The following is a 16,718-nucleotide window of genomic DNA, read 5'->3' as shown; positions in this document are numbered from 1 at the left end:
TAGAACTTTGAACATTGCAGTTTGGGTAAATAAAGATAGCAGCCATAACCAAAGACATTTGAAGAGTTCCTCAAAACCCTGGAATGAGTCCTGGGTCTTAAATAGAATAGTTTATTATTATTATTAAGCACTAAGTAACAGCTGCTCTCTCTCTCTCTCTCTCCTACTACTACTTGGGCCCACAAAGGGTGGATGTCCTTGGATCTGGGGCCTGGTTCTCTCAGACCTATAAATAAGGCACCCTGAGGAGTACGTTCTCACATTCAACCAAATAATTATCAGGATCCCAACAGAGCAATATCATCATGGCCTGCGAGGGAGAGCTTGCCATCTCCAGGAGACAGAGTGAGGTGGGCTTTGTCCCTGAGAAAAACCAAAGGCAGAAGAGTCTCTCCAGAAAACGAGGCCCCCGAGAAGGTGAAGAGGGGAACTCCACTGTCAGCGTCGAAAAAGGCCACCCGACCCCCTTCAACGTTCAGAAAAACTCGGATCCTTTTGAGCTCCCCACCCAGGGTCAGAGGAGAATAGTGGGGGTTGTTTGTGGCAGAGTATCTACTGCCCAGCTTCCCCACAGCCCAGATCCCCTCCTTCGAATTCAAGGACAGCACACCCTTTCTGCTCAGAGATTTCCTGGTGACCCCCACGGCCCACCCTCCGTCGCTTCCCACAGCAAATTCCCAGAAGTGTCTGCCGGATGTAAACCCCTCGCGCCCCAGCACAAAAGGCGTCTTGTCAAATCTCTCCGGGTTGTCTGGCGGCTCTTGACACTCATCTCCCCATCTCAAGCTTTTGCGATCCTCAGACAGGATGAGGTTGGGATGAGCTGTGTCCGGGTCCAGAGTTATATGTTCTGTTGGGGATTCGGTGGGGTTATGAGGGAAGGAAAGAGAAGTCACTTTAACCAGGAGACAGATTTAAGACCTGATACAATCTCAAGAATGCTGCTCCCTCCCAAATCAATAGAATTTCCATACAATCAGGGCTGGATTAAGACCTTTAGAGGCATAGCTGTCAACGTTTCCTTTTTTTAAAGGAAAATTCCCTTATTCCGAATAGGATTCCTCGCAAGAAAAGGGAAAAGTTGACAGCTATGTTTAGAGGCCCTAAGATTTTGGTGGCCCAGGATGAGGGTCATAATATTAATTATGAGCTATGGGAGAATTTATGGAAGGTAAATATGAATCTTACGGTGTGTTACGCACTAAAAATATATATGGTGAAAATGACCCACAGATGGTACTTAACACCTGCCAAACTAGTGTAAATATTTAAAACAGAAAAAAGCAAATGTTGGAAGTACAGTGGTACCTCCGGCTCCAAACGGGATCCGGAGGTTTTCGCAACCCGAGGATCACTGTTATACGCGTGAGCGCGGTGGTAGACCGCTTCTGCGCATGTGCGCGGGGTGAAACCGGGTCAAATACTTCCAGGATTGCCGCTTTTGCAACCTGAAGTTTACGTAACCCGAGGGTTGCGTAATCTAAGATGCTACTGTAGAGGGACCTTTTTTCCACATGTTGTGGTCCTGTAATTAGGGAATTCTGGGAAGTAATTTACAATGAGTTAAAAAAGATATTAAAAAAACACCTTCCCCCCAAAGCCTGGGGCATTCCTCTTGGGAATGGTAACAACAGAAGTCCCTAAGAAACAAAAGAATTTATTATTATGTGCCACCACTGTGGCTAGAATTGTATTGGCACAAAGGTGGAGAACAAGTTTGGCGCCTACTAAGGAGGAGTGGCAAGGAAGAGTATGCTGAATTGGCAGGTATAACAGATAGGATAAGAGAAAAGGATGATAGAGGATACAAGGAGGATTGGAAAATGTTTATTGAATATTTTAAGAGCCAGTATAAACAAGTAAATAACCCAGCAGATATTGAGTAAATCCAGCAGGATAGGAGGGAGCTAACAGAAATTAACAGAGGAAGAAATGTGAAGATTAAAGATTTGGAATACCTGATTTAGTAGAAAAGCAAAGAAACCAGGGGAAGGGGAGAAGGGGAGTCACCAGGAATTTAGTTGTATGCGGTGATAGGTGTGAAAGTTGTATAATTGGTGGTGAGTGGAGGGAATCTGGGATGTGAGTATTAAAAATGTGCATATATATATATATATATATATATATATATATATATATATATATAAATAATTTTGGTGCCCTCACATATATCCAATTCAAAATAAAAACAATAGTAAACCATATATCATTTATTATTACTATTACAGTATTACTACTACTACTACTATTATTATGTGAATATATGCAATTTTTTCATTAATTGCGGGAGCCTTTTTTTGTGGAACATGGTTTTGCTGCACCATATGGTCTGTGGTAAATCCGGCAATGGAAAATTTCTGTGGTGCCTGCCTTCCCTTGAAGCCCTAAGCAGGCCCTTATTTAGCTTCATGGTTAATTAAGGCCTGCATTCAATGTATTCAGGACTGGGGCATTTTCCACAGTTACCTGGACAGCCACTGTTACGAGTGGATTGGATGAGCTTGGACCCCCTTTGACCTCAACAATGTGCTGCCATTAGTATCATGCTACTGAATTCAAACTAAGGGCCAAATCATACCTACGATTAGGATGTAGCATGCAGTTGTATCACTGATTCCTCCCCTTGAGGCATCTGATCAAAGTCTGTATTCTTGATCAAGGCTTATATTTTTTGATCAAGGTTGTATCTTAAAAATTAGCTTAAATTCACAAATGTTTCTTTCGAGGCAGGAAACCAGCAGGCAGCTGGCAAGCTCTTGGGCAGAGGGCCCCTCTGGTTTATTGCGGTCATAAAAAGGCTGAGGTCACTGACCCTACATATTACAGAATACAATCAAGCTGCAATTAAGTTGGTAAATAGTAAGAATTATTGTGCCTCCCATTAGAGACTTGAGCCACATTTTCATAAGGTTAAAAGGGCAAATAGAAACAGCAGCTGGACTAGGCAAAGCAGCTCTCTGAAACTGCTTTGAAGCTTTAGAGAACTTAGAATTTAGCTTAGCTTTTACTAAGTTCCCTTTCTTCTAAAAAACTATATATGTTATGAAATATATTGGCTTAAATGTAATTATGCAAAGGATTTAGAAAGTAAGAAATGTTAGATTCTTATGTTAGATTCTTATTTCATAGAATCATAGAATCATAAAGTTGGAAGAGACCACAAGGGCCATCGAGTCCAAACCCCTGCCGAGCAGGAAACACCATCAGAGCACTCCTGACATATGGTTGTCGAGTCTCTGCTTAAAGACCTCCAAAGAAGGAGATCTTTCATAGATGGTGTGTGAGGAGGTGAACCCAAGATCTCTGTTTAAGATAAAATTAGAACCATTAGCCATCTGTTTTGCAGGGAATAGGGCAAGAGGGGCCAAAGATTATCTGGTAATTAAGGTGCCTGGTCGAGGTAAATGTAAGATATATGACTACTTATTTGCCATTTATAAATAGAAGAAAATATAGCTCTCTGTCTCCCATAAAAGGTAATAGGAAATGGGTGTATCTTTTATGATTGGTTCTAGCAAACAGCCAATAGGAATTTCAACCAGGCTGATTGGACAGAGGCAGCCAAAGGAGGAGCAAGGGGGCTGGGCTGAGGGAATATAAGTGCTGGCCATCAGGGCTGAAAGGGCAGAGCTTTGGTAACCATATACCACTGTGTCTCTCATTTATTTGTCTGACAAATAAATTATTATTTTAATTTCTCTATTGCTGCGTTGAATATTTCATTCCAGCTAAGCGTTAACCACAAGCAGGGTGCTACACCCTTACTCCAAAGAAAGCACACCTTTGAGATCTGGATTGGGTCTGGTCCATGTGGAATAGTGTTTTAACCCTTTGCCGCCTATTGTGGCCCCAACCTGAACAGAGACCTCCCCCCACAAGCAATTTTTTGGAATGCAGGTGCACCTCAGCTGCACAGCAAAAACCAAAGGGCTCAAGCTACCCCCATCCCCACAAACTACCGTATTTTTTGCTCTATAAGATGCACCAGACCACAAGACTGGTTTTTGGAGGAGGGAAACAAGAAAAAAAATATTCTGAATCTCAGAAGCCGGAACAGCAAGAGGGATTGCTGCACAGTGAAAGCACTAATCCTTCTTGCTGTTCTGGCTTCTGGGATAGCTGCGCAGCCTGCATTCACTCCATAAGACGCACACACATTTCCCCTTACTTTTTAAGAGGGAAAAAGTGAGACTTATAGAGCAAAAAATACGGTACCTTCCCAAAGCTGCCCCACCACCATGGCTGAATCCTAAATCAGATTGGGGGACTGAGCTTACTTCTGGAGCCAGAAGAAAAGCTCTGGCGCACCTGCATTATGCATATTAAAGGAAAATGTAGCTTGATCCTTAGTCTGATCCAGTAGAATAAGTTCTTTTATCTTCCTGACAAAGGGCTTCTTTTGGGAGGAAGGGCGGGATAAAAATAGAATTTCAATAATATTAATAAAGATATTTATATATCAATAGCCATGGAGCTTTCCCTTAACTTTCCACGGATGGTTTCAGAGCCACCAGGACAGAATTATGAGATGATAATGAAATGTTTTCTCACAAGATTCACCTCCTGTGAATGTTTTCCCTCAAAAGCCTCCAAAATTTACCTTCTTGCACCTTGACTCCAAATACCAGAGTGTCTGTGAAAGAAAAAGGAGGAGTGAGAGATTTAGATCACACTGCCATGCGTAAAGCAAATCTTGTAACAGCAATGTCATTTCACACATCGCCCCCCTTATTTTAGTGGGAGGGTTAAAACATGTTTTTGATGACAGAGAAGTATTCCCCTCAACTCTGTTACTCCTCCATCACCTTAAATTCAGCTCAGTCTCCTGAATTCCCGTTTCCTCTCATCAGACTAAGAAAAGTCTGCAGCAGGCCTGGGTTGTTGTTATTTATTCATTTATATACCGCTTGCTTGCCCAAATGGTTTCTCAGTGGTTTACATGTATGAAATCAATGATAAAAATATGAGCAATAAAACAATGTCATCGAAACCCTGAAACAGTCATCCTAAACTAAAATATAATAACAAACGAGGCTGGGAGTAAGGACTCTTGATAGAGATTGTAGTTAATAAGGTAAAGTCCCGTCAAAGGCGACTATGGGGTTGCGGCGCTCATCTCGCTTTCAGGCCAAGGGAGCTGGCGTTTGTCCACAGACAGCTTTGCGGGTCATGTGGCCAGCAGGACTAAACCGCTTCCGGCACAACGGGACACCATGACGGAAACTGGAGCGTACAGAAACACTGTTTACCTTCCTACCACAGTGGTACCTATTTATCTACTGGCACTGGTTTGCTTTCGAACTGCTAGGTTGGCAGGAGCTGGGACACAGCAGAACTTGAACTGATGACCTTCTGATTGGCAAGCCCAAGAGGCTCAGTAGTTTAGACCACAGGGCCCCTTGTAGTTAATAACATCTGGCTGGAGCCTGTATTCACTAGTCAAGGTTGAACAGCCAACACAAGTTCTTTAAACATATTATAAATTAAAGAAACTAATTATTAATTAGCAAGCACCAATTCTATGCTATTTTGAAATAAATGCCTAATGTCCCTCAGTTACCTCAAGAGCTTTTCACCTCTAAGGGAAGGAAGCAGGAGACAGTTTTAATATTATTAGATGGAAAAAAACCCCTACAGGTTTTCCCTTTTATCTCCACAAGGAAAAGGAACAGAAACTTACTCTTTTTTTTTTTTTTAAAGGGAAGCTGAAAAGAACTTTCCTTGCCACCCTTATAACCTGCGGCTATGGACCACCTACAGCTCACTTTTTGACATGTAAGATGTTCTGTATCAAATCTTTGCATCCATTTCCCCCTCACCTTTGAACTGCTTCATGGCACCCTCGAGAAAAGAGGTTTTATCACAGAAGTCCCAGATCCTCCACTTCAGCTCAGGAGAAAAAGCCTCGGGATTCTCAAATGCCTCCTTTTCCTCACACCTGGCAGAACAACAATGTTAACCCACTCCGTATTCCCAAATAAGCCAAAAAAGAAAAGAAAAGGATGTGTTGGAAAGATACCTCAGAGAGCCTGGAGACAGAGGGGTGTGTGGGTGTATTGGCAAGGAGGCAATTGCCCCTCAGTAATTTTTTTTAAAAATAAAATGTAATGAAATTTATATACAACTAAGGTTTTTTTTAAGCCTCTAAACCAGCAGTTCTCAACCTGTGGGTCCCCAGATGTTGTTGGACTACAACTCCCATCATCCCTGAGCTCTGGGCTTGCTAGCTAGGGGTGATGGGAGTTGTAGTTCAACAACATCTGGGGAGCCACAAGTTGAGAAAGGCTGCTCTAAACCATGGGTAGGCAAACTAAGGCCCAAGGGCCGGATCCAGCCCAATTGCCTTATAAATCCAGCCTGCAGACGGTCCGGGAATCAGCGTGTTTTTACATGAGTAGAATGTGTCCTTTTATTTTAAATGCATCTCTGGGTTATTTGTGGGGCATAGGAATTTGTTCACTTTTTTCTTCAAAATATAGTCCGGCCCCCCACAAGGTCTGAGGGACAGTGGACCGGCCCACGGCTGAAAAAGTTTGCTGACCCCTGCGACCCTGAACAGTTTACATAACATAAAACATTCACAGGAAAACACCAATAAAATCAGCAGGCTTACAGAAAGAAGTACGGTAGACACCCTAATAAAAATAATAAAACGGTCAAAACACAGATGAAATCAACAGTTTTAAAAAACAAATAAACAAAATAAAATAGCGCAGTCGGACCCCCCAAATAAGACATGTGAGGGCAGAATAGCAGCTCCATGTGACACCGGCATGCTCAAAACTATTCAGCTGCTACCTACAGCCCAGGAGAAAGAGAGTATCTCCCTTGCTCCTTGAGTAAGAGTCTCTCTCTCTCTCTCTCTCTCTCTCTCTCTCTCTCTCTCTCACACACACACACACACACAGAGGAATGTGATGGTTGGTGGTGCCAGTTAAGCCACTTACCGCTGCAAGAAACTTTTAATATCCTGCAGGGAAAAGAGAGAGGCAAGGGAGAAATCAGTGTTTGCAGCAACCCACATTACGATGACCCTTTCAGCATTGAGACTGGTGCCCTCTGGGAACAAGATGGCAGGACTTGCCAAGCACAGCCCACTCAAAAGCTGTAAGCCACCTTGAGTCCCATCAGGGAAAATGGTGGGGTATAAATAAATATATAAAAGTAAAAATAATACCTGAAGGAGTGTCTCCATCCCCATTGTTCAGCCCAGACACTGAGGTCCAGTGCCAAGGGCCTTCTGGTGGTTCCCTCACTGCAAGAAGTGAGGTTACAGGGAACCAGGCAGAGGGCCTTCTCGGTGGTGGCGCCTGCCCTGTGGAATGCCCTCCCATCAGGTGTCAAGGAGATAAAGAACTACAGAACTTTTAGAAGACATCTGAAGGCAGCTCTGTACAGTGGAACCACGTGTTACGGACGGGATCCTTTCCGGAGGCCCATCTGTAACACGGAACTGGTGCAAGCCGAAGTGCTGCGTCTGCACAAGGGGTGTGATTTAGTGCTTCTGCGCATGCACGAGCGGCGAAACCCAGAAGTAACCCGCTCTGGTACTTCCGGTTTGCCGCGGAACACAGTGTCATGCTCTAGTTATCTCCCGCTTGGACTACTGCAATGCGCTCTACGTGGGGCTGCCTTTGAAGGTGACCCAGAAACTGCAATTAATCCAGAATGCGGCAGCTAGACTGGTGACTGGGGGTGGCCGCCGAGACCACATAACACCGGTCCTGAGAGATCTGCATTGGCTCCCAGTACGTTTCTGAGCACAATTCAAAGTGTTGGTGCTGACCTTTAAAGCCCTAAACGGCCTCTGCCCAGTATACCTGAAGGAGCGTCTCCACCCCCATCGTTCAGCCCGGACACTGAGATCCAGCGCCGAGGGCCTTCTGGTGGTTCCCTCACTGTGAGAAGCAAAGCTACAGGGAACCAGGCAGAGGGCCTTCTTGGTAGTGGTGCCTGCCCTGTGGAACGCCCTCCCACCAGATGTGAAGCAAATAAGCAGCTATCCTATCTTTAAAAGACATCTGAAGGCAGCCCTGTTCAGGGAAGTTTTTAATATTTAATGCTGTATTGCTTTTAACATTCGATTGGGAGCCTCCCAGGGTGGCTGGGGAAACTCAGCCAGAAGGGCGGGGTATAAATAATAAATTAATAATAATCATCATAACAACAAGAAAACATGTAACCTGAAGCGGATGCAACATGAGGTATGACTGTATAGGGAAGTTTTTAATGGCTGGTGTTTTACTGTGGTTTTATAATTTGTTGGAAGCCACCCACAGTAGCTGGAGCAATCCAGATAGGCGGAAAATAAAGAATAAATTATGTCTGGATTGCGTCCTTGAAATTTGGTAGTGCCTCTGACTTTCTTAAACCGGGCCCCTTCATTTCTTGTGTGGGTGAAGGAGCCACACAATTGCTTTGGGGCCAACTTCGCTGTTATGTACTGTAGTTCTCACCCTGGGCCAGCAGGGGGATACTGTAGATAGTTATGCAAATAAGGGATTGAAAGTGACGTTCAGTGATTGGATAGTTTTAGAAAGTTGCTACAGTAACGTTGTACTGGAGCTCTATATAAGCAGGCTGACTGAACCCTTCAGTTCAGTTCTGTCCTGGCCTGTGAATAAACAAGAGCTCTTTGAAGAATCGCTGTGTCATCTGATATGTTCACCCACAACTTAACACTCGCGCTGACTGGAGAGCAGCCCAGGCTGCTCCTTCCGCCATTTTACCTGCAGGAGTTCACCAGCTGTCTGCTGGTGCTTCTTCTCCACCTCCCGGAGGACACACTCGAGGGCAAAGAGTTCGCCGGACAGCTGGGCCATGCGCTCGTCCCTCTTCCACCGGATCTCCATCTCTGCTTGCTTCAGCTGGGCCAGCATGAGTTTCTCTTGCTCCTCCAGGAACTGGCGCAGCTGCCTGAATTCAAGCAACGTCTTTTTCCTCTTTGCTTTCGTTTGCTTCTGAAATAAGCAGGCAGGAGGAGAAGAAAAGGAAGCGCCTGTTAGGATATTTCCGTTCCTCCTTAAAAAGGGAACAGGCTGTTGTGTGTCACAAGCCTGCGTACTTCCTGCTCACAGGGAGTTTCCGTTTTGTATATAGCTTTTGTTTCTGGCTGTTTCCCCTCGACACGGATGGAAGCAGTCATGTTTTTCCTTTGTTCTGACCAACGTTGAATAAAGCTGTAAATATGCTCTTCTGGGTGAATCTTCCGTTGTGGAAACTCTGCGAAAAAGGTGTGCAGGAGTCCTGGAATGTGTCTGAGGCTTGTGTCGCTAATTGACTGATACTGTTCCAACGGGAGAGCGGGAGATCGTCCAGAGACGACGATGGAGGCCTGCCTGATTGCCTCTGTCTCCCTGGCAGTATCCCAACAGCGTCCCCCCTCCAAATGCGCTCAGGGAGATCACCACAGCTGCCCCACCTCAGGCCCACGCCAGCTCCTCACCCCATAATACAGTCATACCTTGGATCTTGAACGGCTTAGTTGCCGAACCTTTTCGGCTCCCGAACCTCAAAAACCGGAAGTGACTGTTCCGGTTTTCGAACGTGTTTTTTTTTGGAAGGCAAACGTCCGATGCAGCTTCCGATTGGCTGCCAGGAGCTTCCTGAAGCCAATCAGAAGCCGCGCTTTGGTTTCTGAATGTTTTGGAAGTCGAACGGACTTCTGGAACTGATTCTGTTTGACTTCAAAGGTACGACTGTACAGATGTTAGACAGTGCTAGCAGTCCTTCACTTCTCAATAGGAGCAACACTTACGAGCAAGACTTTGCTTTCTCTTTTTGTGTCTGCTTTGTATGACAGAACTTTCTCCCTCTCTTTCTTCAGAGTCTCCAGGCAGCTGTAGAGACGATCCTGAAAAGAAACGAGGAAATGTTAATTTAATATATGTGCAGGAATTAATAGATGGATTGTTGTCTGAAAATAAATTAAGTTGTTTTTTTTTTAAAAAAAGCAAGTATATTATAATGTAAGGTTATTTGTAATGTTTGAAGTTAGACTAGGATTAACTGGGAATATGATGCAGCACCAAGGAGAATCACAAGGAGAAATGTTTAATTTGTTTAGATTAAATATTAAATTTGTTTTAATTTAATTTAATTTGTTTCAATTAGTGATCAATTTGGGGAAAAAAATGAAAATCAATGAAAAAGATGTGTCCAAAGGAATGAGGAATTCCATTTTGGTCAATTCTTCGCTGTATATTGTCAAATCAAAAATATCACTTAAAAGACTTAAAGCATAAGCCAATTTAGGGCATCTTGAATTTTTCAACTTTCAAATTCTAAGAATGAGGGGTGTTAAAAAGTTTTAACATAACTTGGGGATTCAAAAGTTATTTTTGTTAAATTAATATAATTTGGTTTCTCTTGGTAAGTAATATATGTGTGGCATGGCATAGAAATCATTATAAATGATTGCCAAGTAATTGCAGTTAAATTATTTATTTATTCATTTAGCATTACCAGACATTTTCAGAAGGCAAAATTAGAAATCTGTGGTTTTCTGAAGCAGTTTATGTGCTACTTCAAGAAACGTAGACTTACCAAGCTAAATGTCGTCCAATCACAAAAATAATAGCAGACACCCAAAAACATAATTTTAAGACCACTCACTGAAAGTTTTTGCAAAAATTAAGTTTCACCCCTTAAAATGACACTTCCTACTGGACCATGCCTGTAATCAGACTATTTGATCACAACAAAACCTGCGAGGGTAGCTTGGGATTTATTTTCCAGCAAAAGTTAACAAGAATCAACATGAGCTATATCTGGCATTCCCATGAAAACGAAAAGGATGCCATTATCAAGTTATTTCCCACCTTGTACCCTTGAACAGACTCCTCTGGCGGAAGCAGAGTGTGTGTCCAATGTTCTTCAGATTCTCGACAAAGCTCACACACCAGTTTCTCGTCCTCTTTGCAGAACAGGCTGAGCTTTTCACCGTGGCTCTCGCACAGCTCCCTCTTCCCCAGATTCAGTGGCAGGAGTTTAATCCTTTCCACGATATTTGCCAGCTGCCAGTTTGCCCGGAACTTCCCTTTCTGGAGGATGGTGCTACAGACGGGGCACCTCAAGGTCCACAGGACGTTCCAGTTCACCGCGTGCTCCTTGATGCAACCCCAACAGAAGCTGTGGCCGCAGTCGACGCTCACGGGGTCTGTGAAATACTCTTTGCAGAGGGGACACCTGGCTTCCTCCACTATGTAAGCGGACGGCTGAGCTGAGGCCATGGTGGGCAGAGACCCTTGAAACCCAGTTGCTAAAGGATGTAGCTTTGGGACCTGTTACGACAACAGCAGGATAGCAATGGACTAGAGAAGAAAGGAATAACTCTTGTGAGATGACATTGTCTCCCATCCAGGAACTACAAAGGCTCTAATTCCACATGTTATTTCTTTGTCAATTTTATTTGTAACCTGTTCCTCACTGTTCACACAATCCCAGAACAAGAGATAATATTAAAATGCAATGAAATAATATTTAGTTTAAATGCAACTACTGCATGCAACAGGGATGCAGGTGGCGCTGTGGGTTAAACCACAGAGCCTAGGACTTGCCAATCGGAAGGTCGGCGGTTCAAATCCTTGCGACGGGGTGAGCTCCCGTTGCTCTGTCCCTGCTCCTGCCAACCTAGCAGTTCGAAAGCACGTTAAAGTGCAAATAGATAAATAGGTATCACTCCGGCGGGAAGGTAAAATGGCGTTTCCGTGCGCTGCTCTGGTTCGCCAGAAGCGGCTTAGTCATGCTGCCCACATGACCCGGAAGCTGTACGCCGGCTCCCTCGGCCTATAAAGCGAGATGAGCGCCGCAACCCCAGAGTCGGCCACGACTGGACCTAATGGTCAGGGGTCCCTTTATCTTTACGTTTACTGCATGCAACATGGATCCTGAATGCCTTGCGAGTCAAACGTTTTGTCTCCCAAATGCCGCAAAATCAGAAATGAATGTTCTGGTTTGGAAACGTACTTTGGAACCCAAACGTCTGACGCGGCTTCTGATTGGCTGCAGAAGCTTCCTGCAGCCAATTGGAAGCTGTGCCTTGGTTTCCAAATGTTTTGGAAGTCGAACGGATGTCCAGAACAGATTCCGTTCAACTTCTGAGGTACCAGAGTGGAGAACAATGCCTCTCTACATCTCTAGCACATCCCTCAAGATATACCTCTCAGATCTCCCTCTCTCTCCTTTCTCGCAGGTTTGATGCACGTCTCCTGCTGTTGTTCCCTAGATATATGGGTAAAGGTAAAGGTGAAGGGACCCCTGACCATTAGGTCCAGTCGCGGACGACTCTGGGGTTGCGGCGCTCATCTCGCTTTATTGGCCGAGGGAGCCGGTGTACAGCTTCCGGGTCATGTGGCTAGCATGACTAAGCTGCTTCTGGCGAACCAGAGCAGCGCATGGAAATGCCGTTTACCTTCCCGCTGGAGTGGTACCTATTTATCTACTTGCACTGGTGTGCTTTCAAACTGCTAGGCTGGCAGAAGCAGGAACCGAGCAAAGGGAGCTCCCCCCATCGCGGGGATTCGAACCACCGACCTTCTGATCGGCAAGCTATTAAACAGGTGAAGAGTTCCAAGCACAGAAAATGGGGCCTGTGAATGACCATCGGCTCTGCTATCTGGGGCTGATAAGAGTCGATGGTCAACAATGTCTGGAGGGCAACAGGAAGGCTGAAACTAAACACGAGGATGAAGTTTCTGATGGGAAGAGCAGTTCCGACAGCAAAATGATCTCCATCGGAAGGTGGTGGACTCTCCTTCCCTGGAGGTTCTTAAGCAGCGGTTGGAGAGCCATCTGTCATGGATGCTTTGGTTGAGATTCTTGTACTGCAGGGGGTTGGACTAGATGACCCTCGGGGTCCCTTCCCACGCTACGATTCTATGAAAATCGTGTACCCACAAATTCAGGGTTAGGATGTGAGTACCACCTGACGGTAGCGAAAACATTTAAGCGGTTTGCAAGAAATATTAAACCAAATATTTAATTTAATAAGAAATGACAGTTGAAAACATTTAACAATAATAAGTCAAGATAGCATAATAATAATAATAATAATAATAATAATAATAATTTTTTATTTATACCCCACCCTTCCCGGTTCAAAAAACCAGGCTCAGGGCGGCTAACTACAAATTTAAAACACTTAATTGTTGCAACAAAAAGCAGCATAAAATACAGTATAAAACATGAATAACAATAAATTCAGAATTCAAAAATCAATTGGGGGGGGGGAATCCATCCAATAAACATTAGATGATCACCAGGGCTAGCTGGCTAAATTAGTCCTATTTGCATAGCTGTCAACATTTCCCTTTTTAAAAGGGAAATTCCCTTATTCTGAAAAGGATTCCTCGCAAGAAAAGGGAAAAGTTGACAGCTATGCCTGTTTTGCCAGTGAGGAGACCAGGGGAGAATTAGCTGTGGGATCCCAGAGCGGGTAATCTTCATAAAAAGGGGAGCGGGAGGGAAGGAAGGGGAATAAAAGATCAGGCTAAGTTCGAATTGGAAGCCAGGCGGAATAGCTTTCTAGGCTTGGCTAAACAAATATATTTTAAGCGTATTCATCGAAGGCACCTGCCTGGTGTCAATAGGTTTCACAATGATCTGGAGATCTCTTGGAACAAATCCACCAGAACTGACTTCCTGCGATTAAGGAAGGTAAAGGGGAAAACAGCACTTGCTTTAGGCAACTGTCATCTGACCTCCCCGCAAACAAACCAAGACAAACACTCCGGAAACAAAACAGAATGAATGCTCAGCAGCAGGTGACTGGAAGTAACCTATGGCCAGTGCCCTTGGCTTCTTTGCAGAGAATGAGCACACAAAGACCTCTTGTGATCAGCGCTGCTGGCCCACCAATCAGTGCATGGGTAGGCAAACTAAGGCCTGGGGACCGAATCCAGCCCAATTGCCTTCTAAATCCAGCCTGCGGACGGTCCAGGAATCAGTGTGTTTTTACATGAGTAGAACGTGTGGTTTTATTTTAAGTGCTTCTCTGGGTTATTTGTGGGGCCTTGGAATTCGTTCATATATTTTTTCCAAAATATAGTCCGGCCCCCCCACAAGGTCTGAAGGACAGTGGACTGTCCCCCTGCTGAAAAAGTTTGCTGACTCCTGAATCAGTGTGCAAACTGGGCACTGTTGTTTAGTTGTGTCCAACTCTTTGTGACCCCCTGGACCAGAGCACGCCAGGCACTCCTGTCTTCCACTGCCTCCCGCAGTTTGGTCAAACTCATGCTGGTAGCTTCGAGAACACTATCCAATCATCTCATCCTCTGTCGTCCCCTTCTCCTTCTGCCCTCCATCTTTCCCAGCATCAGGGTCTTTTCCAGGGAGTCTTCTCTTCTCATGAGGTGGCCAAAGTATTGGAGCCTCAGCTTCAGGATCTGTCCTTCCAGTGAGCACTCAGGGCTGATTTCCTTCAGAATGGATAGGTTTGATCTTCTTGCAGTCCATGGGACTCTCAAGAGTCTCCTCCAGCACCAGAATTCAAAAGCATCAATTCTTCGGCGATCCGCCTTCTTTATGGTCCAGCTCTCACTTCCATACATCACTACTGGGAAAACCATAGCTTTAACTATACGGACCTTTGTTGGCAAGGTGATGTCTCTGCTTTTAAAGATGCTGTCTAGGTTTGTCATTGCTTTTCTCCCAAGAAGCAGGCGTCTTTTAATTTCGTGACTGCTGTCCGGTGGCAACTCTCTGGCGCGATCCTAACCTCATTTACCTGGGTAGACACAGTTAGGATCCCACCACTGAGCGCCCCTCTTCTCTCAAATAAGGGCAGGGCAGCGGTTCTGTCGTTTCCCCGCCCTGCCCTCGGGTACCAAGAGAGGCGCTTACCCATGCAAATAGATCTTGGCAGCGGCTTGGCAACACCCGACGTGGGATCTGAGTTGCACTTTCAAGCACGACGCGGGGAGACTCTTGCCAGATGTATCCTTGAATCAAAGCGTGGGAAGGGACCCGAGGGTCATCTAGTCCAACCCGCTGCAATGGAGGAATCTCCTCTAAAGCATCCATGGCAGAACCAGTACTGTTGAACCAGTAATGTGGCTTAATAAATAAGGCAGCTTCGCGGGTCCCTGCTTACCTGCAACCTGTTCAATCTAAGGAGCCTTTTCTCCTCGCTTCTTCTGCCCTCCTCTGCTCTTGGACACGTTCTCCGACCTGCAGATCCCCCCCTGCCTGCTGCCCCTGTTCCCTCTCTCCAGGCAGCTCCCGCTTCCTCAGTTCTCTGGACCCAGCCCTCGCTTGCACTCCGCCCCTGGACCAATATTCTCCTGTTAACCCCTTCCTAGCACTCCCTCCCAAAACAGGGGAAGTATAGCTGTCAACTGTCCCTTATTTGGTGGGAAAGTCCCTTATCCCAGCGCTGTGCCCCGCTGCTGTCCCTTATTTATGATGTCCCTTAAATTTCCCGGGTTTCAAAGAAAGCAGCTCCTCTCCCTCCCTCCCTGCCGGCCAGGGAAGAGGGAGGCTCCAACTGTGTTGCTAGGCTGCATTGCTCACCCAATAAGGAGTCTAAGAACGACTGGGGGGTGGAGCTTGCACACCTTGTGCCGATCAAATCGGCCGCGTTGCCTGGGGACTCGCCTTTGCTCAGCGCTTCCCAGCGGAGAGGTGACGGTGGTTTTCCTTGTTGCATCCCCTTTGCCAGGTTGCTGCGCTGTGGGAACCACCGCTTGAGGCTTCATTTGGCTGCTGGTTGGGCTTTCTGCCTTTGGCTTGGTGGGGCTCAGAAGTTGAACATACCTGTGCTTGGAAAATCCCTTATTTTGGCTGCTGATCCCTTATTTTCGAGACTGCTGGTCCCTTATTTTCAAATCTGTAAGTTGACAGCTATGAGGGGAAGGCGTGCGTGCCAACAGCTCTTGTTTTGTTCATGGGATCGGAGAGTTGTAGAGCTGGAAGGGTCCCCAGGGTCCTCTAGTTCAACCCCCTGCAACGCAGGAATCTTTTGCCTGATGTGGGGCTCAAACCCACGACCCTTACTGCCTTTGCATCCCAAGGAGCTCAACGTGGCACGCATGCTTCTCTCCCTCTGACTTATTCCCTGCAATGGCCCCGCGAGGTCGGCTCGGCTGAGAGACTGTGGCTGGCCTCAAAGTCACGATAAGATACAATACGATAATCTTTATTATCATTGTCCCATACAGAACCACAAAATTGAAAATCAACACCAGACAATCAGAAACCAACAAGCCTGCTATCCCAGGTATCCCAGCCTGGTTAGCCCCCTAAAAACTTTTAATACCCCATAATTAAATACAATATACTCCCATAGACACTGCCTTACACTGCGTTTAAAACCAAAATCGCATTTGAATAGAAACTGTTTCTCAGACAGCTAGTCCTAGTCTTTATAACCCTGTACCTTCTTCCAGAAGGCAGAAGCTGAAAGAGATCATTTCCGGGGTGCGCACTATCCTGCACTATCTCTGCACCTTTCTTATGGCACCTGGAAGCATAGATTTGATCCAAGGTAGGAAGAGTGCACCCAATTATTCTCTCCGCAGTCTTTACAACCCTGGACAACATTGTTTTTTCCCTGACCGTGCAGCTCCCAAACCACACACACAGACCATAAGTTAATACACACTCAACAGTACAATGGTAAAATGCCATCAACAGGTCCTTTGAGAGATTGTTTTTCTGGAGGATTCTCAGAAAATATAACCTCTGCTGTGCTCTCTTCCTCAGGTCTTTGCTGTTTTCTC

The 16,718-nt window shown here is 45.4% G+C and overlaps 1 protein-coding gene across 1 annotated transcript; it reads right to left on the bottom strand.

Moving 5' to 3' along the window:
• Nucleotides 1-53: 53 nt before the first annotated feature.
• Nucleotides 54-11,508, bottom strand: LOC128409052 (tripartite motif-containing protein 10-like). The gene is made up of 7 exons (XM_053379247.1): nucleotides 10,821-11,508; nucleotides 9,758-9,853; nucleotides 8,730-8,960; nucleotides 6,948-6,970; nucleotides 5,820-5,938; nucleotides 4,601-4,633; nucleotides 54-850 (listed from the first exon to the last, which is right to left on the bottom strand). Exons 1-7 carry the CDS (start codon nucleotides 11,229-11,231, stop codon nucleotides 279-281), a joined length of 1,485 nt encoding a protein of 494 aa, XP_053235222.1. The 5' UTR covers nucleotides 11,232-11,508; the 3' UTR covers nucleotides 54-278.
• Nucleotides 11,509-16,718: the final 5,210 nt, after the last annotated feature.

This window comes from Podarcis raffonei, chromosome 2 (assembly GCF_027172205.1).
Source record: "Podarcis raffonei isolate rPodRaf1 chromosome 2, rPodRaf1.pri, whole genome shotgun sequence".
NCBI lineage: Eukaryota > Metazoa > Chordata > Lepidosauria > Squamata > Lacertidae > Podarcis > Podarcis raffonei.
Note: the sequence above shows the minus strand (reverse complement) of the source record. Positions and strands in the feature narration are given on the sequence as shown.

Bases quoted from the DNA above. Each gene is read 5' to 3' on its own strand.
- LOC128409052 (XM_053379247.1), bottom strand. From the start codon at position 11,231: ATGGCCTCAGCTCAGCCGTCCGCTTACATAGTGGAGGAAGCCAGGTGT. The intron at 6,971-8,729 runs GTAAAATGGCGG...TTTTCCCTGCAG, and splicing joins CAGCTGGTGAACTCCTGCAG to GATATTAAAAGTTTCTTGCA. The intron at 851-4,600 runs GTAAATTTTGGA...AATCCCCAACAG, and splicing joins TGGAGTCAAGGTGCAAGAAG to AACATATAACTCTGGACCCG.